Source organism: Gouania willdenowi, chromosome 16, assembly GCF_900634775.1.
Source record: "Gouania willdenowi chromosome 16, fGouWil2.1, whole genome shotgun sequence".
Taxonomy (NCBI): domain Eukaryota; kingdom Metazoa; phylum Chordata; class Actinopteri; order Blenniiformes; family Gobiesocidae; genus Gouania; species Gouania willdenowi.
The window spans coordinates 29,452,628-29,478,909 of record NC_041059.1 but is presented as its reverse complement, the minus strand read 5'-3'; the positions used below and the strand labels follow the sequence as shown (position 1 = coordinate 29,478,909).

Below are 26,282 nucleotides of genomic sequence, written 5' to 3'. Positions count from 1 at the left end.
ATGTCCAGCCGCCGAAAATCCACCGTCCCCTGCATGGTGCTGCCCTCGCATGTGATGGAGCAGGAGGAAGTGAATGAGACAGCAGACAGGGTGAAGGAAAAGGCAGCAGGGGAAGAGGAGGAGGAGGAAAAGGAGAAGAAGGGATCAGAGGATGGGTCTACATCTCAGGAGCTTGATGAGGCTGTGGTGGTTGTTTCTGCTCCCGCACACACAGGTGAGACTCACTTTGATGTGCGTAGAATAGAGTGAACTATACTCGGACATCTGAAGTGCACTGTAGTTCTGTGCGATATGGAGAACAATTTATATCCCGACAATAGTTTATATCCCAATACAGTATTTCTTCCTTAAAATTGCATGAAATGAATGGAAAATTGCTATTCATTATACATTTATTGTATATAAAAAATAAAACAAAAAAACGTCTTAAAATAAATGGTACTTATCCTTTAAGAATCTTCTCAATGAAGGAATATTCCTGACTTTTGCTACATGTCAGTGCCCAATCCTTTCATGGGCCTGATCATTTCGGATCCTTTCAATGCAAGCGCGAAACGTGCCTACATCCGCTCGGCCTACTTTACAGCAGTTTTTGTACTATTTAAAAGGTTGATACCCTGCTATTTAAAAAAAAGAATTAGAAATTTATGTTTTGAGTGAATTCCGATTTGTTTTGGTTTTTATTTTATTTTCTGTTTAGTTTTTGATTGCCCATGTTGTGTATTGTTTTGATCCATTTTTCTATATATTGTCTTTCTGTGGTTGTTCCATTTTTTTTTTTTTTAAATGAACAATTAAAAACACCACAGAAAGTCACATATTTACATGTGTACTATCAAAATATTTAACAAACGTTGTATGGTCGGTTTCCATTCTTATCACATCCCAGGAGCTCTGTTGTAAATATTGTGAGTGAAGGAAGTGACGTATCCTACGCGCATGCGTTGAAAGGATCTGAAAGGATCAGGCACTGACACTACACATACTGTTGTCACATGTTCTGATTTGTAAATTTTTATGAGGAAATTAGTGCTGAACAATTTTGGAAAATAATCTAATTGAGATTTTTATCCTCAATATTGCGATTTATTATGCGAGGGCCTCTTGTCATGTATTATTCAATGAACACAAGCAATACATCAATCTGTTTCATAATAAACTATTTCATATTTATTTAAACTTTAAATAAATATAAAATATACATTTTAAAACACAGACAACAACAATAAAGCAAACAAATCTGTGGCTTTACCTCTTCAACATATTTCACTAACTTCACGTTTCATGAAACATATAAACATGTGAACTGCACTTCTTAAACACTCTCTGAATTTAACAGGACAGGACAAGACAGCACAAAAAAAGAAATTAATAAATTGCAGCCTTTGCGATTAGGAAATTGCGTTTTATGCTATTGCGATAATATCACAAATACAATTATGCAATTAATCGTTCAGCCTTAGTGGAAATGTCACCAATAGGCGCTAAAACCAATAATAATGGCCACTTACTTTTATATTCTGTAAAAGTCCTTCTAGAGCAGCAAGAGATACATTAACACTTGCATTTGTGAGACACGTTTACAGCTTTTTTGCTTGGAAGAGTCATATTGGCTGTAGTAACACAGTTTGTAACCAGACTAATTGATGATTCTGTTCGCTCCGGGGGACCCAATCTGGCCGAAAAAAGCAGCGTTTCACCTAGATTAGCCTGCTTCATGATATTTTAGCTACAGAGTGGGACCAAGACCACATACATTAAATTAGCGATATAAACGATATAGAGGGTTATATCGTATGGTAGATGTTTTTATCCCGTACTGTGTTATATATCTGCATATCGCACAGCATCAGTGCACTGTGATGTGAATCTGACCTGATGTCAGTTACATAACGGGGATTTCAATAAACATTCTTCTGTATAATGAACTGTAGATGAGGCCTGTGCAGCTCCTGTTGAGGAATGTGAAGTACCTCCTCCATCCTCGCTCAAAAGCAGCACTACAAGCCCTTCTGAGGATGTGAGTGGCAGCCGGCCCCCCCAGGAGGAGCAGTGCAGCTCGTCTGAGGACGCCGGAGCAGATCTCTCTGCAGTTACTGCCATTTCAATGAGCAAGACCCCCATCATGAGGCTGAAGACCAAGTCAGAGCCCAAGAGGATTGCTGTGTCTCTGAAATCATGTGAGGAGGCAGCGGAGGGTTTCAGTGTGGGGGACGAGGGCGAGTTGGGAGGAGAACAGGAGCCCATCGAAGCGCCACTGACGTCTGTGGACATGCTGCTTCATGACACCATGAAGCTGGCAGGGGGAGGGATGCTGGTGGGCTCACCATTAGAACAACAGAGGAAGTCGTCCATCCTCAACCCCACAGTTCTACCTGCTGGATTTGCACAGGTACAGTGTTCAACACATCACTGTTTTACAACCTTTTTGTTGTGAAACCCATTTAGCCTTTTATCATAATTGTAACCTATCTACATGTCAGAAGTAGGGGAGAGTGGGGGGAAGTTGAGCCACCCCTTGTTACTTGGAAATGGTAAAAAAAAAAAAACCGTTGATCATGTGACCACATATTTAGGAGGAAGGTATTATTTCATGGAGTCTGTGAAGGTAAGAACCACGTGGGCGAAGTGGTTAGACATTTTTCATCATAATTGTTTTGGATTCAAATAGATCATTTTAAATTTGTTTTATACATAATTGTGGTATCTATTAACTACAACCTTAGGTAATACACTTAGCATAAAAGTGTACCATTTTAGCTGTGGGGACTAATAAAGTCAAAATGGCAGCTCTGGGGTAAGTTGAGCTCATTCGATAGACTTAAGTGTATTTTGACTGTAGCCTATATGTTTTAAATATTATAAAATAATATGGCTTAATTTCTCCTGCTCCTATGATCAACATACCCCATACACGGGGTATGTTGTGCCACGAGACTTTTTTTGGACATGCTATATTTTCCAAACAGTTATGTTTGTTTGGGGGGATGCACAACATGCTGAAATATATGTAGATATATTAGTTAGCAACAAAACTATGATTGCCTTGATGTAGTCATCCTAAATATGAAAAATGGTTAATCTTACCCCACTCTCACCTACCCCAGATCTTTCCTTTGACCTCTATCCCGTGTCCATAGCAACAGTAACGAGAAATGTAATCCTTTGTTTGAAACAGGCTCATAAATAAAATATTTTGATTCCATTATTAAATGTATACTGTATATTTACATCCATATACACCTACATTTTCTGTTAAAAAAAGTTTAAATACATGTAAAAAAGATACCATATACAGTATGTAGTACCTCTACTACATATACACTCACTTTGAATTAAAAGGAACACATTTAATCTGTAATTTATTCTGTTAATGCAGTAAGTGACAACATATCACGTGGTGCAATTCTCTTTAAAATGACTAAATCTTTTCAAATAATTTACTGCCGGTTTGTCACGATTTCCAAAAGTGTTGTATAGTCCTGTGTGAAATTTATTTAATTATTTCTATTTTTACCTCTATCATAATATTCATGCAAACTTTGTCCGATGATGCCCATTTTTTGAAATATCATGCAGTAAAAATCCTTATACGATTTTGACCCATACATATGTATATACAGTATATATAAAGGGAAAGTACAGATGAAAATCTAAGCTCAAACACATTAATCTCTCCCTTTGGCCCCTCCCCTTTTACTGTAGGTACTCTCTGCGTTCCAGGCCCAACAGTGTTCAGCCACAGCACAGCCCCAGCTTCTGATTCCTCTGAGCAGCATCCCTTCCTACAGTGCCACCATGGACACCAACCCCCTGCTGGGCAACACATACAAGAAGTTTCCTTACCCGTCCACAGCCGAGATCAGCAGCCTCGCAGCAAGAACACAGTTCACAGAGGAACAGATCAAGGTGAGGCAAAAAGCACCTGGCGACTGAGTTCTTCATCAACTATGGTACTAATCTACTTTATATCACATGTAGTTTATGTTTGCAATGCACCAGTATTACTCATTCAATGTCCTAATAGATAGGGTCAACAGGTCACAGATTTCACAGGAGAATTTTTTAATTTTACACAGGCCATTTTTATTAATTCACTTAGTTGATTCAGTTTAATTTGGTTGCTATACTGTAACTAGGGTATTCAATTACAAAGATCCCCAACTGTAACTGTAAAACTGAAACTTGCTGAAATAACACTACAAACAAGTTGGCAGCAGTCTAAAAACAAAGAGCTGCAGCCCAGGTAGATGTGAAACAAAATAAAACTCAAACCCTAGAGCAGTCATGTGACAAATCAATCACCAGTTCTTGTTGAGAAAGATTATTATTATTCTGGATACAGTGGAAACATAAACTATAAAAAATAGTTATATTGTGAACTGTTTATATTGTAGGGAAGGTATTATTTACATACGTGTATTTGGAGTCTAAAGCCACAAAAAAAACACCACATTAAAAAGAAAATAGACTAATGTAAGACCTCTTTACAGTTATTTGGGTCATTCTGCACTTAAGCGACTTGCATCAATGAGGTGCTGGTGACGACGTAATCCAAGATGGCGGTGGCCCGGACTCCAGGCGACACTATTTAATAAGAGCCTTAAAAGACATGGATATAATGAAAAGAGTGGATGGACGGAAGCATAAACATGCAGACTTTCAAAACACGGTCTTGTCAAACACACACGGACCTCGGTAAACCGAACAGGCTTCACTGAGCGGCTGGCACTAGGACCCGGAGGCGGAGTAAATGCATCCCCATACTGCATTCACAGACTATAATTTCACCAATTTATCATTTTACCAGTTGTTAGAGCTACTATCTTAACCAGGGAGCAAATATTTATTCCTGGTGACTCTTTTCCAGAGTTTTACTGGGCTTTTTACCAGTGATTAGTTCCTATCTCTCTTCTGCTGTAATGCCTTAATTCTGTAAAGCGCTTTGAGTATCTATGATAAAGCACTATCTAAAATCCAATGCAATATTGTTATTATTGTTATTGTTATTATTGTTATTGTTGTTATTGTTATTATTATTATTTAGTACATAGTAGGATGTTGGTCAAATATCAAGTTTATAGATTCAAGTAATTTGATCTTGTTTATTAATTATTGATATTATTATTATTATTATTATTAATAATAATAATAATAAAATGGTATTACAATTCACCTTTGAGCGCTTACTGAAGTGCATTTTTCCCAGAACAACCTGTGCATTAAATAAAGTTACTACTCACATTTCACATTCTATACATCATATATGTATATGCATTCACATTTGAAGTTGGATCCTGGAGGTCATGGATGTTACTGCTCAGGAAAATAAAAATGTACATGCTCATTGAATCCGTGTATCCTTCCTACTTTGGTTGTTCCATTTTAAAACCAAATCAAAATAGCAAATAAACAGTGCGGTTATTTTGTTTTACTGACTTAAAACCAAAACAGTAATACAGAAAATTAAAAAACCAGACAAGCAACGTTTTTTTTTTTTTTTTTAAATGAAATATTCTGTTTGAGTGATATTTGGATATTTACGGGAAATTAAGGACAAGAACTTCATGTTTTAATCTCACCACACAGAGAGGACCCACAGATGGACTTTTTCTCATTTGGTAAAATTCACTCGTAGCATGTTGTCCACCTCACACTGATGGCAAAAAAAAAAGGAAAAATGCGTAAGAAAAAAGTATATTTTTTGCACGTTATAATATTGCTAGCCACTAACGGCAGCCGTCAACGCAGACGGAAGTTGTTCACAAGAAACGAGGCGCACCAGTAGATTCATTACACCACCTCTGGTTCCTTTAATCACTATCATGTGCATGTTTTACATAACATCCTTTTTTTTTTGATTTGTGTATATATTAATAACATTTCAATTCACCAGTTCATCAGCAATGGGACTTATGTGTTGCTCCTTTTTTGTTCTGGTTTAAAAATCCACCCATATCCAAATATCACACAAACACATTTAATTTAAAAGCAGAAAAACGCTGCTTGTCTGGTTCTGGAAGTCAGTAAAACAAAATAACCACATCCTTTATTTGTTATTTTGATTTGGTTTTAAAACGGAATAAACGAAATTGAACGGTACATGGATTTAATTGGGATCATATTAATCTTGGGTTTTATATCAGCCCAAAATTCAGGTATTGGGAACGTTTGGTCTTTAACTGTTTACTGGTGTAGGCAGAAATTATGCACTTTTTAGAAATACATCATAACAGGTTTTGGTCAATAACTAAACATTTTAACTTGTGGCTTGTGGACCCTCTGAGGTTCCTAACAATCGATGTAGAATGGAAATTATTTAAGACTGTAAAAGGCTAATGAAAACATCACTGTTGGAAGTTTTCAAGCATTATAATGAAAGTCACTCTGCAGGTTTGGTTCTCAGCCCAACGACTTAAGCACGGTGTCAGCTGGACTCCAGAGGAAGTGGAGGAGGCGAGGAGGAAGCAGTTTAATGGCACGGTGCACACAGTGCCTCAGACCATCACCGTCATACCTGCTCACCAACTGTCAGCTGCTGCTAACAGCCTGCAGTCCATCCTACAGACCTGCCAGATTGTGGGCCAGCCTGGTCTGGTGTTTACACAGGTAGGAAGAGACGGGACATGGTACGTCCAGTCCACATAGAGCAGAGACACAGAACAAATCCTACACACTTTCATTAATGCCTTTAATCAATTCAGAGGCTCACATGAACACGATTAATTACTAAACATCCTTGTCGTTTGTCTGTTCACGTGCAGGTCGGTACAGGTGGGAACATTCCAGTGACTAGTCCCATTACCCTGACAGTGGCAGGGTTACCCAATCAGTCCCAGACTTCCAGCAGAGTGTCCTCCCAGTCTACACCAGCAAACAGTGAACTGAAACGAGGCACCACCGTCCAACCCCCTTCCCTCTCCCAACAGGTGGGCCCTCACACTTCTGCTCTCACAGCTGAATTAAACATGCTTTGTTCATATACGGACAATTGATTTAAAGGGGAAGTGAAACACATTGACTAATGGATACATTTTGATCATTTGGGGCCAGTTGTTCAAAATGTGTAATCTGATTTTTAAATCCCTTTTTTTACTATTCAGGATCACATAATCCATCATAATTTTATGCCAGTTGTTCAAATCGAAACCCAGCCTGAATCCAACATGCTGCTGGGATCAGAATACTCCTGATTTTATGGATCAGAGTTGACCAAATCCTAGATTTGAACAACACATACTGAGGGTTTGGTCCGGATTAAAACTAAGATTGGATTACTCGATCTAATCCGATCTCAGAATCCGATTTTAGTTTTGAACAACCTATTTTTAATATTCGATCCAATCCTTTATCCAAAATCCCATGGCAATAAAACTTTTATGTTTTGTTAGTTTAGTGTCTTTTGTTGTTGTTTATTTTATTTTGCAACATACAACACAACGATAGGGGCAATAACGGTACAGTACACTGACGGGTTACTATAGACAATATTTGCATTACAATAGTGAGTGTTTTGTTTTTAAGAGTAACTAAACCCCTACTTTCTGCTGACCTGCCACTAGGGGGGAAATTCAAAAAAATGCCTTGATTATGGGCGGGGCTCCTGACTCAGTAAGACACGCCCAGTAAGGCAGCCGGTCAGTGCTGGCAGTGGCAGACCGCTGCCTGCTCAACTACTACACATAATACACAGCTCACAAGCATAAGCACACACTGCCCACAGATGCTATATTACTCACAAACAGTCCCTGATCTACTCCCCCTATGAGCCTCAGAACAATGCGGCCTCACACACACATAAAGACACACACAGCAGCGAGACTTACACGCACGTTTGCGTACACACAGATGCAGACTGGGATACACACACTATGTGCCTGTAAATACACACAAATCTTGATGAACCCTCTGATTAGACCAGAATCTGCTCTTTATAGAAGCACAGAGTGAAAAACATCACAGCAGGAATGCACGGAGCATGGGGTTCCTCATAGAGGCTGTCAATCATTGCTCACCGAGAGCTGTGATTAGAGGAAACACTCCTCCCTCCTCTCAGCTTTTATAGGAGGGCGGGGCCAACAGTGACAGTTGGTGATGCGCATTGGTCACAATAATCCCTCTCAGCCACTAGCAAAATTAAATTGTAATAGCCGGCGTTCAAACCTTAGAGGCCAGTCACGCCTACATTTTACAACTAAATACGCAAATTAAAAATACTTTTACTAAAATGTTAAAAGTTGGACTAGGATCATTCAACAGTTGTGGGGTTTAGTTCCTCTTTAATGAATGCAATGTCGGTCTTTTGAAAATTGTGTTTTTTGAGTATGCAATCCACCATTTATTCATTACGTCTGTGTGACGTCTGTAAACAAACATAACAACGTGGCCAGCAACACGCACACCTCAACAAGTGCAAAGAAAAACCACTCTTGACTGATAAATATTGATGAAAACATTTGCAGTTTGACTGTCCTGGCCAAGTGGAGACTTGCATACACAAACAAACAAGCTGCTAAGCTAAGCTAGCAGGCTGAACAGCTGATCAGCCAAAAAGTTCCCTGCTGCAGAGGATATTGAGGACATTAAAACATCCGTGGACTGGAGCAGGTTTCCTAATGTTGTAAGGTTGTAGAAGAACAATATACCTATGAACTCGTAAAACTGCCAAAATAATGAGGGAATGCTGGGTAATAAGGAAATCCAAACTGTGATGTCAAACTGCAGTAAAGAGTTTGTATGCTGAGTAATTTATAGATCTGTACTTATAAATGAAATATATACCCTACTTGTGTTAATGCACATAAGTGAATTTCACAGGAGTTTGTTGGTGTGTTTCTATTCCACTTTAAAGAGAACATACCATAATATTCATTGTGTGTTTGTTTTTGAAGCCTTACATTGTGTACTTTAAATTGGTTTATTGTCATTCCTGGCAAACATTTTTGATTCATTGTGAACTTTTTGTTGTGTACAAGGAGAACTCGGCGCTGAGCGCTGACACATTCAACATGAGACCTAAGAAATCCAAAGAGCAGCTGGCAGAGCTGAAAGCCAGTTACCTGAAAAACCACTTTGTAACCGATGCAGAAATCGCTCGTTTGATGACCGTCACCAACCTAACGAAGGGGGAGATCAAAAAATGGTTCAGTGACACCAGATACAACCAACGCAACTCCAAGAACAGCCACGTCATTGTTTTCCATGATGGAGGGGTGAAAGGTGCAGGACTTTGTAGCAGTACTACAAGCTCCACCATCATCATCGACTCTAGCGATGAGACTCCCACCTCTCCCAATCCACCACGAACACCTCCTTTGAAGGAGAAGGAGACCCGTCCCAAAACCTGGAACCCGTTCCCGGACTTTACGCTGCAGAAGTTCAAGGAGAAGACCCCGGAGCAGCTGGTGGTTCTGGAGGAGAGTTTTGAGAAAAGCAGCACCCCATCAGACGACGAGGTGAACCGTCTAAGGACAGAGACTAAACTGACCCGGAGAGAGATTGATGCCTGGTTTACAGAGAGACGAAAAATGTCTTCAGTCAGCACGGACTCCCCGGATTCATCTGAGGGAGTAAAGACGGAAGCAGAAGGTGCGAAGGGAGGAGAAAAAGTAGGGAATGGAGACTCTTCTGCCTGCACGTCTCGTAAGGGCTGTCAAACTCCTCCAGGAAACCGCAGTAAGCAGCTGGCCGGCAAAGATAAATGCAAAAAGACTCCGGAGCAGCTCCATATTCTTAAAAGTGCCTTTGTGCGGAGTCAGTGGCCTTCACCTGAGGAGTACGATCAGCTGGCCGAGGAGAGCGGCCTTCCACGTTCCTACATTGTCAGCTGGTTTGGAGACTCCCGTTACTCCTGGAAGAATGGAAACCTGAAGTGGTTCTTTCAGTACCAGAGTGGCAACGTCGAAGGACCAAATGGAGGAGGCAGCAAAATGGGGAAAAAAAGGCGCGGACGAAACCGTGGGTGGGGCCGATCCCGAACCAGGAAGCAGCCCAGGAGGTCTGCCTCCATCACGGACATGGACAGAGCACCTCCATCCAAGAAATTTAAGGGTGGAAGGGACATTCTGAAGGAATACTACCTGCGGCACCACTTTCTCAATGAACAGGACCTGGATGAGTTGGTCCACAAGACCAACATGAGCTACGAGCAGGTGAGAAGTGTGTATTGTAGCCTAAAGAGAGTTACCACTGCAGAAGAGTCTCTTAAAGCTTTAATAGTGTTCATTGTTTAATGTAGAAAAAGACACAAATCAGGTTTCACACCACTTTGTTTGTGTTTATAGTAAGGATGGGCGATATTGACATTTCTGGTATTTATCACGATAACGATAAAAATCTCGATAAATAAAAACTATAAATAAAAAAATTCACAACAGTGTAAACAGGTTCCTTACAAACACAAATAATCAACATCACATCAACATTAGACACATTTAAAAAGGCTACAATATCTGCTGACTCAAAGAGTTCATGAGCTGATATTTTATGGAATATATTTGTGCATGTGGATCACTCTATTAGTGTTATTGTATGTAATTCATTTATTTCCTCGTTTGAAATAAAATTATTTTCTAAAAAAAAAAGCACATGAAAAGCAAAAATAACTCCATTAGTGTTTTTACTGTTGCTGAATCAAGTTATGATTGATAAATAAATTTCTGATTTCCTATAATTAAACCAGATCAAGCTGATGATTTAATAATTCAGTATATTTAGGTGTAATAATCTCAATAGTTACATTAGTCTAATGGGACCAGCTTTGTCTGTGAACACGTGAAATATAATTAAAAAATATTGCGTTTCACAAATTGGGACGGATGAATAGTGACATTATTATTTATGCTAGCATTTATTTCACACAATGTATTACATGTTAGTTTTTATCCTCCCATAGTAAAGTGTTAAATCTGACCATAAACAAGTCGGTGGCTCTTTGTGGCTTTATGACAGTAAGACGTGTTCTTTTTACTTGGTTTGTTCCTTATTTGGAGTGGTTAGCATTAGCTCTTAGCCCAGTCTGTGTGTTGGTGTGTTACCTTAGCATAGTTAGCTTTAGTTGAGTTTCCAGTTCATAATCGTTGCTACAGGTTCATCTCTGTCCCCGTGTTTGCGTAACTTTGGGTGGATCTGACGGAGGAACTTGAATCGGTTCACTTTGTTGGATGGTTGTCTGGTTTTAACCAAGTCGCGGTCCATGATGCAGCACGGTAGCTTCAGGTAGCTGAGACGAGCACCTCACACACAGACGGCGGTGTGTGGTGGGGGTGGTGCACGTCAGAGCTTCCGTAAACAACGTTCCGCTCCAGAGAATAATAAGTTGACAACAAACACGTTTTTTTGGGACGTTCTTAGCTAAATTGAAGGACAAATGGCCCGTGGCCCTCACTACTTTCTGACATGGGAATTTATCGTTCATATCGTGGGATGACATATTCTTAGCGGTGAGAATGTTTTTGACGATAAATCATAAACGATAAAATATCGCACATTCCTAGTTTATCGACAATGATTCTAAGCCAGAGGTCATCAACATCATGGTGCCCGTGAGCGCCAGGTAGTCCGCATGTGAGGTGCCCTCATGAGCTCTCGTAAATCTGATTTACTTTCCAGGATTCAAACTCAAAAAGATAAATACATATATCAGATGTAGATAGTTAAATACTGTTGCACTTTGATAACGTTTTAGCATTAAATTAATCTATAAATGTATATCTTCGCTGAAACATTGTGACAAATGTTTTTAAGTGTTGCAGATTTGCTGTATGGTCAGTAAGTAGAATTCTCTGTTGATGTTAAATTAGTGGTTATTTTGCACTTCAATTATATTTTTTGTTATTATTGGATTTATTTAGGTTATTTTTTATATATTTTTTAATATAGTTTAAAAAAGTTAAAATGGGGTGCCCAGTGGAAAAAAAACTTCAAGATATAGTGTGGAATCCTGTTCAGAATCACTTTTTGTTAGATGAGGTGAAATGATCCTTCCATTCTGAGAGTAGTCAATACATTATGTATTCAGAAAAACAAACCAATAGAGTCAGACCTCTGCAGCAGCTGCAATCCCATAGAAACTGACCAATCCCTGCCATCCGCTCTGAATGGAAAGAACCAATCAGATGCCTACATGTCAATCCTGCCGTCGCCCCCCCTTTGTCCCTCCCCTCTCCTCGCATACACACTCCAAAACGTGCTAAATTTGTTGAGTCGGCTCCCAGTTCTATGCATCTCCAAGCTTACGTGGGCATGGCTTTGGACGGAGCCCTGACGGGGGCATACGGGATGGGAAGGAGGGATCGGAGTTTAGAGGAGGTCTTGCTAGCTCAAATCTTGCTAACTTCCAACATTGCAGACTGCACCTTTAAATTCATACAACTCCAAATCTCGAGGACATGGTGATTAGGGAAAAGGAGAAAAAAAACAAAAACCTTTAGCTGTTTTCAATCTAAAAATAAACATATAAATAGAAGAATAAATCTCATTCAACATATGTGCTGTACTTTAATGGATATTGATGTTGAACTTAGTTTATTTATTACCTTGTACCTAAATGTGGCCATTGTTGCAGACTTTATACAGCAGCACACTTGACATATTTTAATGAATATGTAATCCTTCATTAACTGATGTGTGTGTGTGTTAAAGTGTGTGCACATTTGAAACAGTGTGTCTCCATGTGTCCAAAGGTCAGGGAATGGTTTGCTGAGGTTCAACGACGCTTGGACGAGGGATTGGACCCTTTCAGTGCAGACGGAGACCCCGAGGCCACGGGCAGGGCCATGGAGGCCCAGGGGGAACAATCATCAGCCACTATTGAGCCACAGGGCACAGGGATGGACGATGAAGACGACGACGATGATGATGATGAAGACGAGGAGGATGATGGGGAAAGCGACGACAGCGAGGTTTGGGAGCCGTCTCGAAGCGTGAGGAAGTCTCTGTCTGTGTCTGAGGATTAAAGTGAGGACGATTGTCCCACAGAGAACCTGGTTTTCCAGTCTTTTAGGACACGTGGTTTTACACCTTCTTTTTTTTTTTTTTACACACACATTTTCTCAATCTTTTCAATGAGAAACGGACTACTAGCTTTAGCTCACTTGCATTTCTGGTACCTGACATGGTTTGAAGCTGCCATTTGTCACATTGCCAAGAGAAGGACAACTATGTGCTAAAAATGCATTGAAACCTGCGTCGAGGCTTTTTGGAATCTTTGATGTTTTGGGCCTGCTGCAGGATGACAGCCGGGGCGACGCCCCCTCATTGCACTCTTTGCTTGCTTTAAAGAAGCTGGTGAGGAAGCTTTTTTTTCCCCCACATAATGTTACATGTTTATTATAAGCACAGGGCTATGTTCTCTTTTCAGTGTTATGAATGTTTTTAATCTTGTCCTGAGCTAACTGCGCACATTAGCACTCATCAGTTTCTTTCTAAAAAGGTGCTCTAAAATCATGTCATAAGTGGGTTGTTAACTAAATCTCTGTTGAGATGAAATACTGATGTTTAAGATGGAGAAGTTAGGAGCAGGAGTTAAACGAAACAGTATGAAACGTACCGTGATCCGTTTAAAAACAACAGGATGTGTACTGAAGTCTTCCCTTTGTTTGAGTTGCACTGCTATTAATCTGAGCACAGGATCATGTGTCGGGCCCTGCTTTTCACAGAAGCCGTTTAGATTCAGACAGTGTGAGAGACTGTTGTGTTGAATGTGTGGTGCAGTTTGTTGCTCAGTGATGGAACCATGCTGTTACAATGGGGATCAATCAGCACCACATCATTGCTCCTCCTCACTGAAAAATGGTACTTTAAGGGAATCCTGACCATGAAGACGTATTATTATTATTATTAGTGTGGCTACCGGGGCTTTAAATTAACTTTTTAGATCACCAGCCAGCATGGTTAGTAGATTCTTAAAGTTACCAGCCAACCAGATTTTCAACCAGTCAATTTTATTTCCAGCAAAAATAAACTACATTATGAGCCACAGAATAGATTTAAGCGTTCGTGTTTTTTTTTTTAAATCGTTTTTAATTTAGTTGATTACAGAAATACATTAAAATGGTAAAAATATAAAGATTTCATTTAAAAACAATGTTGTAACAATGTCTAAAAGGTGCAATGTGGAAGTTTGGGTGTGTTGGAGAAGTGAACCTTTTATAAAGTATGTTCTCATAACTTAAAAAAACAAACTCAACTCAGATAAAAATGGGATCCCTGGAACACTGTTTGAAGTTCGAAAAAAATACAAGTAATCAAGTACTAACTTCTTTTCAGATGCACTTTTATCCCCTGTCAGCAGCAGCCTTCCTTTTTTGCAGTTTAGGTTTTTCAACACCCGATAAATATCTCCACGTTTGTTAGTTTTTTCCTAACTAATTTTACATCATCATGACTCTTCCGATCACAAACCAAAACAGTCACGCTAACGTAAGCACGTAGCCAATAGTTGAATGACACGTCACAACATAGTGTTCTCGGAAAATGTAGGATTAGTACAACCAGCGGTGTTGCCAGATACACATTACATTTTAAAGTCTCAACACACACACAAACCCTCAAATTTCTTGTTGGAAAAAAGCCCAATCTGGCAACAATGATGCAGCATCGTTTATTCAGCCAATTCAAACAGACGCAGTGGTATTTGTTTCATTCTTCACCAGCCAAAATGGCTAGTAACACTACAATGCTACCCACCAAAGTACATTGTTACCCGCATTTGGCGGGTGCTAATTTAAAGCCCTGGTGGCTACGTCTTTATTCTTTTCAAATGTTAAAATATGAATTTAGTAGTAATTCACCCCTGTTGTTTACAATGCAATTGACTCTTGAGTAGCTTGAATAATGTTTTCTTGGCCATGACACCAGGGGGTATTTCATCCAAGTTTTTTTAAAGAGCCAGGCCTATGGTTTAAACCTGGTTTAACCAAGCTGTCAGTGGCCACGCTGGCTTTCCTCATTTCGTCAAACTGCTCTCAGCTTGAAACTCGCCGTCTGAGCCAAGCCAGCTGATAGTGACAGCTCAAGTTCACCTCTCTCAGAAGACCAACGAGATCGATCACAGATTTAATGATTAGAGACATGAAGGCGCATGCACTGCAGCTTTTACTCTGATTAAACAGCCAATAGAAACCACTGCTGAGACCAACAGGATGTGATCTGTTACTTAGCGGCGAGAAGAAGAAAAAAAAGGACAGATGTTTAAGAAGGTTCTTGTGGTTTGAACATTTTAAAAGTAGTAAAGGGTTAACGTTGGTATTATTTAGTCAATTTGTCATTGAGAACAACTGAAGCATGTGATCACACACCTGATCATGTGAGTTTTATAAGTTTTTAGCACCTGTCGGCGTTTAAAAAAGACGATGCAGTATTTCACAATTAATTAATGTGTCATTTATGACACTTGATTGTTGATGCTCGCTCCGTGCGCACTGCTGACCTTTTGGCAAAGCGATCGTGTTTATTGATTCTGGCATTGGGGAGCCTTAGTGCTTGGCTCAGTCCATGCATTAACAGCCTCTCCCTCTCTGTATCTTTAGAGCTTTCTCATTATTAATCTCTGGATATGGAATAAATGGACAGGAACCAATGGACACACACATATCCTTAAATATCATTATGTCTATTACTGATGGTTTAAAACACATGAAGACTGTGATCATATTGTTAAAAATACGGTACACATTAAACACATTTTAAGTCATTGATTCTGTCATCATTTGTATCTATTTAAAATCATTATTTAACATGATATTCTGTTTAATCTCTTTTTTAAAATACCGCATTATAGCCGTAGATGGTGAGAAAATGTAGAAAGAAAGCCTTTTTGCCTCCTTTTTTGTAGATCACAAGCACCACAAAATCATGTCTTTCAAAATGATGATGTGGTTTCATATGAGTGCGTCTGCAGTAGGTGAACCAAGCCCGATGCTTAAACCTCACTGGGAGCAGGCTTGCACAACGCACTGTTACTGTGGCAACTAAGGTGTTTTCTCTTTGATGAAACAACCTTTCCAGTTAGAACACGGTTTAACTGAGCCTTACTCTCAGGTTAAACCCTGAGCTGGGTTTGATGAAATACCCCCCAGTGGATCCCAGTGTTCACCCCAGCAGGAGAGTCTCTTTATGCAGCATTTTCACTCTTTAGACATTGTGCGTGCTTGCAATTTTTCTCTGCTCATTCCATATGACTGCAGTAGTTTTTATTCACAAATTCTAGATTATTTCCAAAACTGCATTTTCTAGCAAATACTATAATCCCACAAAATTCATTCATTCACCGATAATTTTGATGTCAAGCTTTTGGAGGCTGTCCGTGAATCATTGCCTTACATTGAAGTCTTTTTAAAGGACTGATATATAATATACTGAGACACATATAGAGAAATTGGAAGCGCAAACAAGAGCAAAATGTGGATTTGTCTGGTTCAGACCTATGAGATCCAAACCCTGAACTAAAATGAGTTTAACAGCCCTGTTTTAGATAATGGGGATACTTTTTCTTTTGTCGTTTTTATGCATCTAAAGTCTTCATAGTCAGGGCTCGCTTTAAAAGTGTTTGAAATCATGCATTTAATCCAATCTGCACATTAAAAAGAAAAATCAAAGCACTTATACTTAATATTCACTTCAGTTTTCCTTTGTTAATTTGTTTTTAATAATAGAAATGCACTTTGTCCACTTGTGTTGGGTGTGGACTAAATCCTGATTGGGCACCTTAGTCTCATACAGAACCATGAAATGGCTGTGAGACATCAAACCTGTTTTGTTTGAACCACTTTTTTGCCTTTGAATGGAGAATATTTATCAGTGTCCCTGAACTCTGTCATGTTAGTGGCTCTAATCTCTCCAACAATCAGCCACCAACGGCTTTATTGAATTGCACAAATGGAGCCCTAATTGTTTTATTTGAAAGTGTGTGTTGCTCTCCACAGTGATTGACGGAGTGATCACACGCCTGTGACGTGCACTTTCTGAGAAAAGCTCATCTTAGAGGGCGTGGTCACAGGACTGAGACATGATGTGAAAATGAGGAGTTGTCTTTTATTGTGAAAGGAAGGACCCGATGTGATGGACAGTGGTGGACTTCTACCAAAAACCTGCTTTGAGATTTGTATGGCATCACGATGAATGGACACTGTTTCAGCAGGTAAACCTCTGTGCCTACACGGCTGGTGACGCTTGTTTGAAGCGGTGCTGCATGTGCTGATGCTCCAACATGTCTGACCCACTCCAGTCTAACCCTGGTGGTCTTCACAATCAGACCATTTCTGTCACACTTGATGTTTAGCAGCACCTTTAACTCTCAAACGGACATGCGTAGGACCGATGGAGGTGTGCAGCTCTTATGTGCCTGCTCACATTTTACAAGTGTTCCTTTTTCCTCTGACAGTGCATGCAATAACTGGCAGCGACGAGAGTGATACTAAAACCCGCAAACATCCGGAAACTTTTTGGAGACATAGGCTACCGGAGACGGGATAAATTTTGCCCCGTACTGCTGCACAGGCTGTAAAATCACCAAGTTTATCATTGTACTGGTTGTTAGAGCTACTATCTACTAGAGTTTTATTGGGCTTTATTTACCTGCGAGTAGTTCCTACTGCATATTTACAACTTGATAAATATTATTTTATTATTGTGCATTAGGGCTGCGCAATATATCAAGACTCAAGATATATCGCGTTTTCACTTTTTGGCGATATAGAAAATTACAATATCGCCTATATCGATATATTTTATAGCTTATTTTGTATTAAAATACTTGTTTTAGGAGTCACGAGTTCTCAGAGCAGTATGAAAAACAAAGTGTGTTTTAACCCAGACCCTCCCCTAAACACGCCACACTACAGAACTCACTCACACGTGCTGTCCCTTAGAGGAGAAAAAACCAAATAGCTGCACATAGTGTGCAGCTATTTGTTAATAAATGTCCAAGTCCCGTTGTGTATTTTTTTCCCCTCCTTTTGTGTATTTTGTTGTCCTATGTATGTTTGTTGTACATTTGTGTATTTTTTGGTAATTTTGAATGTCGTTTTGTGTATTTTTTTGGTATGTATGTTGTTCTTGGATTTTTGTTGTCCCATTGTGTATTTTCCCCCTTTTGTGTCTTTTGTCGTTCTTTTCTGTATTTCTTTCTGTATTTGTGCATCTTTGTAGTAGTTTTGTGTAGTTTTTGCTATCATTTAGTGCATTTACTTTTGGGGCCACTAGAGGACCATGTTTGTGATACACACACAAGCTTATCTTTTATTTTGTTTCATCTTAAAGCACCGTGATGATGTTTCAGCCTTTGTGGCATTTTGCTTCAGCAAATGTATCCCTGATTTGTCTTTCTGGTACGACTTTATTTGAATTAAAATGATCGAGATTTACGTCGTAAATCGCCATTTTTGAGAAAAAATATCAAGACATGAATTTTGATCCATATCGCCCAGCCCTATTGTGCATAGCTCCTGTTATGAACATATACGTAGGCTCATCTCAATGAGGTAACATTGTAAATAATTATAAAAAAAACAAATAAGAAAACCACAACTGGTGTCTATGTGTTTCCGAGCAATAGGAATGAATTGCCGGTAAATAAAGCCCTATTAAACTCAGGAAAACAATAACCAGGAATAAATAGTTGCTCCCTGGTTAAGATAGTAGCTCTAACAACTGGTACAATAATCAACTTGGTGTTTTTACAGCCTGTGCAGCAGTACAGGGACGCTTTTACTCTCTCTGGGATGTTTCCGGATGTTTCTGGGTTTTAGAATCACCTCATTTTTGTACATACAGTATTAGGAGGTGGGTGTAGGCTACTTGGCAGAGTTAAAGCCTAACCTGTGCTAACCAGCTAGAGATCTAACCATGACCAAGTTGACTGTAACCAGTTGGACCTGTTTGTTTGTTTGTTTTTTTAAAGGCATCCTTCACCAATGCCACACTGTTTGTTTAAGGCTCACCTACTGCAAAGCGTCACTTTCATGGAACTATGTGATCACCCAAAGTGCTGCTGCACCCCGACAGCCCCTCTGTGATCTCTGAGCTGTGTGTGTGTGTATATGCGTGTGTATGTGTGTGTGCGTCTCCACAGGTTGGGCTTCACTCTGACCACATGTCTCACCTCACAGTGTTTTCCTGTGAGCTCCTCTGCTGCCGCTTTTATACGTTCTTATCTACAGGCGCTGCCCTGTCGTCAGTTAGTAACACACACTCATACAGTGTTTACAGTGGACGAGTGTTTTGAATGTAGAGTCAGTTTTAGAGTGTAGTCAGTGTTTGCCTAACTGGCTATTTTTAATACTTTGAATGGAAAACATAAAGTCACACCTCAGTAGAATAGGCAGGTTTTCCATATTTTGGTCAAGTGCAGCGGTTTGGTTTATATACAGCTGAAAATCCTTCAGCATTAAATGTGTTGCTCTTTGTCACATTTTTATTTCTATGCACTTTATATTTTTGTGTATATAGTCAAACTAAAGGGGTTTCTATGGAGACGGTCTTGCTTATGCTTCACCCACAGTACAGGTACATATCACTCCACGAGGCGCCTGACTACGGTAGCCCTAAAGCTACAAATATCCATCAAGCAGTGCAGCTTCATAGTTTACCAAAGTTGTACTAAAGCATTTTGACATATTAATGTCATACATAAGGCGCACCTGATTATAAGGCGCACTTTCGATTTCTGAAAAAAGTAAAGGATTTTAAGTGCGCCTTATAGTCCGAAAAATATGGTATTTGTTTTATCAACCAGTCCAATTTCTTCTTCCCTTGAATAAATCATCCGCTGACAGCAGCCACTTTGATCATACAGTATGTTAAGTTGAGGTTTTGTTCATTCAGACAAGGTTTTTCAGGAGATTTTTATCTCCTGACATGTTTCGACTGTCAACTGCCAGTCTTCGTCAGAGGAGCTCTGCTGATCGCCTTTGATGGTTCCTTTGAAGTTTATCAAGAACTCCTCAGATGACGACTGGCAGTCGAAACATGTCAGGAGATAAAGATTTCCTGAAAAACCTTGTTTGAATAAATGAAACCTCAACCTAACAAACTATTCAAAAAGAAGAGAAAATGAATCTCGCTGGCACTATCACATGGAAGTCAAGCAAACTTCAAAGGAAGCATCAAAGGGCGATCAGCAACATCAGAAACATTTTTATTAATAACTTTAAAATCTGTCAATATCAATGACTGTTTCCATCTGTAGGTAATTTATTCATTAATTTAAAGCCCCTAACCTTACGGAAGAGGATTAGGGCCAATTTTGATGGAGACATTTTTGGGAAAATCAAGAATAAAGTTGAAATGTCGAGATTAAAGTGAAAAAATAACCTCAAAATACAATATTGTGATAAACGTCCAAGGTTCGTTAATAAAGTCAAATCTACGGAAACTGACTAGGGCCAATTCACCATATACAACAACAGTCTCCATCATAAACTGGCCACTCAGTAGCCACAAACCAAAATTATTTTCTCCATCAAAATTGGCCCTAATCCTCCTCCGTACTGTCCTGCATGTTTTAGTCGCCTCGCTGCTTCAACACACCTGAATCTAAAAACAAGTGAGCCTGTACGATCAGATGTGAAACATGCAGGACAGGGACTCTCCAGGACCAGACCTGCTCTACTTTAACGTTTGTTCTTAATCTTTAAACACAATAACTTCACCATCAGCTTTTCTCCTGATGTTCTTAGTTTGTGTTGCATGTATTTTTACATCCTTTAAGATGCTTTAAAGTCTGAATGTTTCAGTGTTCTCTGAGGTGTGACTGTATATGCAGCACTCGTCATGTATCCCAGTTAACCTTGTGCAGTAGAGCTATAGGCGCTAACGTGACCTGAGTAGTTAATGTAGTAGTTCCTCGTCATCCGTCCCATCGCTATCCTTTTGCTGTAGGGTTCTCACTTGTTCTTGGTAGTTATTCTTGGCTTGAATGTTTGTTAGTGCATTCAGAGATTCAGACGTTTCCACTCTGCGATTCAGTTCAAGAAACCACGCGTGCTCAGAATTGTAAGATACTACAGTGCGTCCAAACTGGTTTACAGTCTTCTCTGATCCGTTGTCCGTCCGTCCGTCCGTCGCTGCTTCGGTTCCCATGTTACATTTTTCAGACTCGTGTCTGACCCTTTGCTCTCCTGTGAGGTTTCTGCTTGGTTTCATAGACACAGATCATGTGAGAACACCTGTGTGCTCTGCCTTAATAAATGGGTATGTGTTGAAACCATTTTATCACGTTGTCACTCTCACTGACTCTCACACACAAACAAAATAAATGATTATTTTTCTGTTTCTGATTAAAGTGGCTTAACACTGAGAGGGAAGTATGTAGGCTGCACGATTATTTTGATCAATATTGCAATAACAATTATAATCAATTATTTATCATATTAGGGAAAAGGCTGTTTTTAATGCACTAGGTGTACAGATAACAGTGCAAAATTAAGCTTTAAAATTGAATTATATTTATTTTATTTAAAATGTTTCAAAGGCTAACTGAATAAATACACTATTATGGTGCAGAGCCCGTATTTTAAATCTAAATATTGCAGACGATCAGATTATCACGATTAAAATTGGGTTAATTGTGCAGCCCTAGGCCAAAGCAGAGCTATTTAAGTCATAGTGGATTTTATTCAACATTCAATAATTCATCATAATTGTAATTGCGTAATTGTTAATGCATTACAATTATGATATTAAAATATGTTATTAATATTAAAAATGTGTTGATGTAGTAATTGAGTTTAGATAATGTATTTAGTAATTGTAATTGCCATGAATTTAATTCTAATATAACGCATAACTGGGGAACCATGTTACAGTTCTATGTACAGTTTTACACATGTAGTTAATTATTAAAATATGTTTCATATCAAGCTTTTTCACATTTTTATAAACATTTAAATCCAGGGGTATACTAACACAAAAAAGGCTCAGATGTCTGCACCAATATATTAAAACATATTTTTCATTGAAAAAATTAGACACAGATATTTGTTTTTAGTGTATTTTACAGCTGATTTAGGACCAGTTATCATAAGAGACGCTAACAGAGAGCTAACACAAGAGGAAAGATGACTTTTATGAGGTTATTTATTTCAGGTTCACTAATTGTGATTGATTGTAATGGACCTTTTGTAATTGGGAACGTAATAGTAATTGACTTTCTGAGAATAGAAAAATTTTGTAATTGAAAAAAAATGCTGGTTACTGTAATCATAATTGAATTGTAATTGAACATGGGTAATTGAAAACGTAATTGTAACTGAAAAATGTAATTGACCCCAACCCTGACGACACTTGGTGAAAGGAAACAAAGCAGCTGTGTGCGCGTGCGTGCGTAACATGAATAGATGTGCTGTTCACAGGTGAATGTTTACTGATGCAAATTTGTGCAGAATGAGGAGCAGAAACAAAAATGATGTGTAACCAGATGATATTTGGAGCTTCTCTCGTGAGGAGGATGATGATGATGGTGTGGACTGTGCTCTTCACCTCTTTGATGTGTGAGTATGTGATTCTGATGCAGACATTGTTCTTCATATGATTGATTCCTCTTCATCACAAGCTCTGATCAGTGGTGAGAGTCTGCGAGGGGAAACACGTCAGTCGTCAAATTACTACTCCACTGGGACCTTGTACTCCTCACATCGAGCTATGGATGGAGACCGGTCCACCTGTGCTCACACTATGAAACTCCTAAACTCCTGGTGGAGAATCGACCTACTGGGTGTCTACGACATCTCCTCCATTACCTTTTCCTATTCTGGCCATCCCCATGTTGATATGACTGATGGGAGGATCCACGTGGGGAACTCTAGGAAGAACAACGGCACAGCCAACCCACTGTAACGTGCTCATCTTTACTGGAAGTAGAGGATGATCCTCAGCCTGTCACCACTCTAACTCTAACTCTTGTTTTCAGTGTTAAAAACATCAGCAATGAAAACTATATGAGCCTGCACAGCTTTGACTCAGGAGTGTCAGGGCGTTACATCACCATCACTGTACCAGGGACCAGGTTTCTGATCCTGTGTGAAGTCAACATTACAGGCACCGTGAAAGGTAACAGATTAATGATGAAAAAACCCACTAAACAATGTTGGAAGTGTCTATTTATAAGGTTGCCACATGGACAACCTCCAGTGCTATTGGTACGGTTACCGAAGTACAAGTACATTGCGTCTTAGGTTAGGTTTAGGTTTAGAGTTAGGTTTAAGTTTAGGGTTAGGTTTAGGTTATAACCCAAGATTGCAACAATTTTTAGGGTTTAGGGGTTGGGCTAGATTTAGTCTTAGGTTTAGTCATGTGACCTAAACTGGCCAAATAGGGGCGCTGCGTACAGAGAGAACGTCGGTATATAGATACGGCAACCGTACGGATAACCACTGCCAACAGTGCTTGACATAGATGATTTAAATAGATTTGATTTATTAAAGAAATAAAACTGTCCAACCTGAACCCACGAGGTAAATCTACAAATGTGGTAAATTATTATTATTGTTATTGACATGATTTGGTGCTTCTTCATCTACATAGAAAACCATTTGAGCATAAATCTGATATCTATCATAAGCTCTAGTAGTGCTCAGACTACATGTACTCATAATCCATCCTTCCTCATTTCATAGTTCTTAGGCCTGGGCAATATATCAAGATGCAAGATATACAGTATGGAGTTTTCTATTCTGGCAATATAGAAAATTACAATATCGCCTATAACGATATATATTTTTTTATTTTATAGTTTATTTTGCATTAAAATACTTGTTTTAGGAATTGTTGCTTTTGATTCTTCTCAAAACAGCATGAAAAGCACAGTTAGATGGATTACTGAGTGCATCCTCACCCAGAACTTCCCCTAAACAAGCCACACTACAGAACTCACTCACACGTGCTGTCCCTTATAAGGAAAAAAAAAAAGCCAAACGTAGCACACATTGTGCAGCTGTTTGTTAGTAAATGTGTCTGTGTGGCATTTTGCATCAGCAAATTTAACCCAGAATTGTCTTGTGGTCAGACTTTATTCAGTAACAAATATATTGAGATTTATATCATATATCGCCATTTTGAGAAAAAAAAATAACGACATTCACGTTTTGGTCCACATTGCCCAGCCCTACTAGTCAATGTTTTGGCTTTACAAGTACTACTAGTTGACTAAAAACAGTCTAATAGTACCACTAGGTAGATTTTAAGTGTACTAGTAGTATTAGTAAAATTAGTAAAATGTTGTTTTACTAGTAAAATCACCTACTACTGTAGATAATTGTATATTAGTATTACCAGTAGATTTAAAATATGATACGTGTAAAAACTCACAGCTTTGAAGTAAAAAGACCAAGATTGGAAAATGTTCACCAGTACTACTAGTAGTAGACTTAAATGTTACTAGTGAAAGCTTAAAGCTTAACTAGTACTACTAGTCATGCCAAAACCTGAGCCTGGGCCTTTTAGCTGCTATCCCCTTAAAAACAATAGATACTGTCATCTTTTTGAAAAATCAAATTTGTGTTTTTATCTTGAAGAAATGGATCCTGGAAACACACAAAAGGTGTGTCACATAACTTTTGCATATTACGACTTCCTTGGGGTTCGTTTTCCTGTTTGATATTTAAATATTCAAATAAGCAGGTATTATTGCACTGGTGTTTGTTTCACACACAGCTTCTCCGTTTGTTCTGGTTGAGAAGAAGAAGAAGTGGGAGGAAGCCTTGTTCCACTGCAGAGAGGAGCACACAGATCTGGCCTCCATCCTGGACCAGCAGGACCAGGCCTGGGCTGAACTGGAGGCCAGGAAGACCAACAGCACACTGGTTTGGCTGGGACTCCACTACACCTGCACCCTGAACTTCTGGTTCTGGGTGGATGATCACACTGTGGACTTTGATCAATGGGACGAAGAGCCTGAAGAGGAGTGTAACATCAGTGGTGCCATGGAAACCAGAGAGGAGCACCACTGGTTTGAAAAGTTGGACTACGAGGAGTTTTACTTCATCTGTGCAACTGGAGCAACAGGCTGACGACTGGTTCTTTAACTAACGCACACATCATTTATCACGCATGTTTTTTACATGAAAAATAAATCACATTTTTGTTTATTTGTTTGTTTTATTTAGTTTAGTTTACTTTGTTTTCTGTTCCATGCTTTACATGCTTAATTACTTTTTATTATTTTGCTTCATTTATTAACTTTATTTCAAGCCATTCTTAGTTTATTCCTAATTTTAAAAAAAATTGATAATAAACATTCTCGTATTGTCTCCAGCCTCAGTCTGTCCTATTGTCTACAGCAGCAATTATCAACTGGTGGGTCGAGACCCAAAAGTGGGTCACGGACCTGTACTGTGTGGGTCGCAAACAGCAAGTCAAAAAAAGAAAAAAAAAAAAACTTTATCTCTCATGCTGGACTTGTCTTTTATTTTGAAAGAAACTTTTCTTTTGACAGGCATGCTGTGAAATGCATGTTGCACAGGGAAATACATAGGTTATATTTTTTTAAAAAAAACATGTGGTTGGTTAAATTCTAAAAAAAAAAAAAAGTGGGTCAAGATTTAATGACCGTGGCAAAATGTGGGTCCCAAGGTGAGATTAGTTGAGAACCCCTGGTCTCAGCACGTGTCAAACTCAAGGCCCGGGAACCAAATCCTATCTTTCAGAGCATCTGATTCGGCCCGCAGGAGAAAATGACAATAACAGAGAAAAAATAAACTATTGTGTAAATTAGCAACTAATGCACTTGTAAATTGTTGCTGAAAAAAACTGCATTTTTTCCCAAAATCCTCTAATTTTTCTTCGATTACTACACAAAATCCCCTTAAATACAAATTGGTCAAAAATAAATCAAAGGACATTTAAGTATCTGCCACTTATTGCATAGATATTGTTGATGCCTTCCATACTTTATGTCTAATTTATAACTGGAAGTGCAAACTTGGGCACAATAATGTTAAAATAGTTTGTTTTCCTGCCTAAAACCTGAGGCCCACTTGTAGTCGAACTGTTTTGTATTTGGCCCTTGAATTCGAATGAGTTTGACGCCCCTGGTCTACAGAAAAGTTATTAGAAACAGCTTTTTAAAAATTGACTCTGACAAATCAAATCTTTTCGTCCTTTAGTAAAACAGTCATTCCACACTGAGCTTGTCTTAGTTTCAGTAACAGCTGAAGGACATTAACACACTTTGTTCAAATATTATATTTATTACGTAAACTATTGTCTTGTTCTTTTCATCTTTTTTTTCTTTCTTGTTTTTGTTGCTCACTTGTTCCTAATAATTGCGATAATAATGTTTTCTG

General features: G+C 38.9%; 2 protein-coding genes across 3 annotated transcripts; both read left to right on the top strand.

Annotated features, from left to right (window-relative positions):
- On the top strand, nucleotides 1–17,053 carry zhx1 (zinc fingers and homeoboxes 1). 2 transcript variants are annotated; one of them, XR_003675781.1, is made up of 8 exons: nucleotides 1–214; nucleotides 1,935–2,392; nucleotides 3,706–3,909; nucleotides 6,394–6,609; nucleotides 6,765–6,929; nucleotides 8,976–10,151; nucleotides 12,684–13,287; nucleotides 16,926–17,053. XR_003675781.1 is itself a non-coding variant. In XM_028470599.1 (7 exons), exons 1-7 carry the CDS (start codon nucleotides 1–3, stop codon nucleotides 12,954–12,956), a joined length of 2,706 nt encoding a protein of 901 aa, XP_028326400.1. In that variant the 3' UTR covers nucleotides 12,957–13,948. The 2 variants fall into 2 exon arrangements, 1 of the variants encoding a protein (XP_028326400.1); XM_028470599.1 differs by lacking the exon at nucleotides 16,926–17,053 and having other exon boundaries at nucleotides 12,684–13,948.
- LOC114477911 (fucolectin-5-like) lies at nucleotides 17,021–25,095 on the top strand. Its single transcript, XM_028470600.1, has 5 exons — nucleotides 17,021–17,140; nucleotides 22,383–22,490; nucleotides 22,553–22,832; nucleotides 22,910–23,049; nucleotides 24,652–25,095. The coding sequence occupies exons 2-5, from the start codon at nucleotides 22,403–22,405 to the stop codon at nucleotides 25,005–25,007; spliced, it is 864 nt and encodes a 287-aa protein (XP_028326401.1). The 5' UTR covers nucleotides 17,021–17,140; nucleotides 22,383–22,402; the 3' UTR covers nucleotides 25,008–25,095.
- Nucleotides 25,096–26,282: the final 1,187 nt, after the last annotated feature.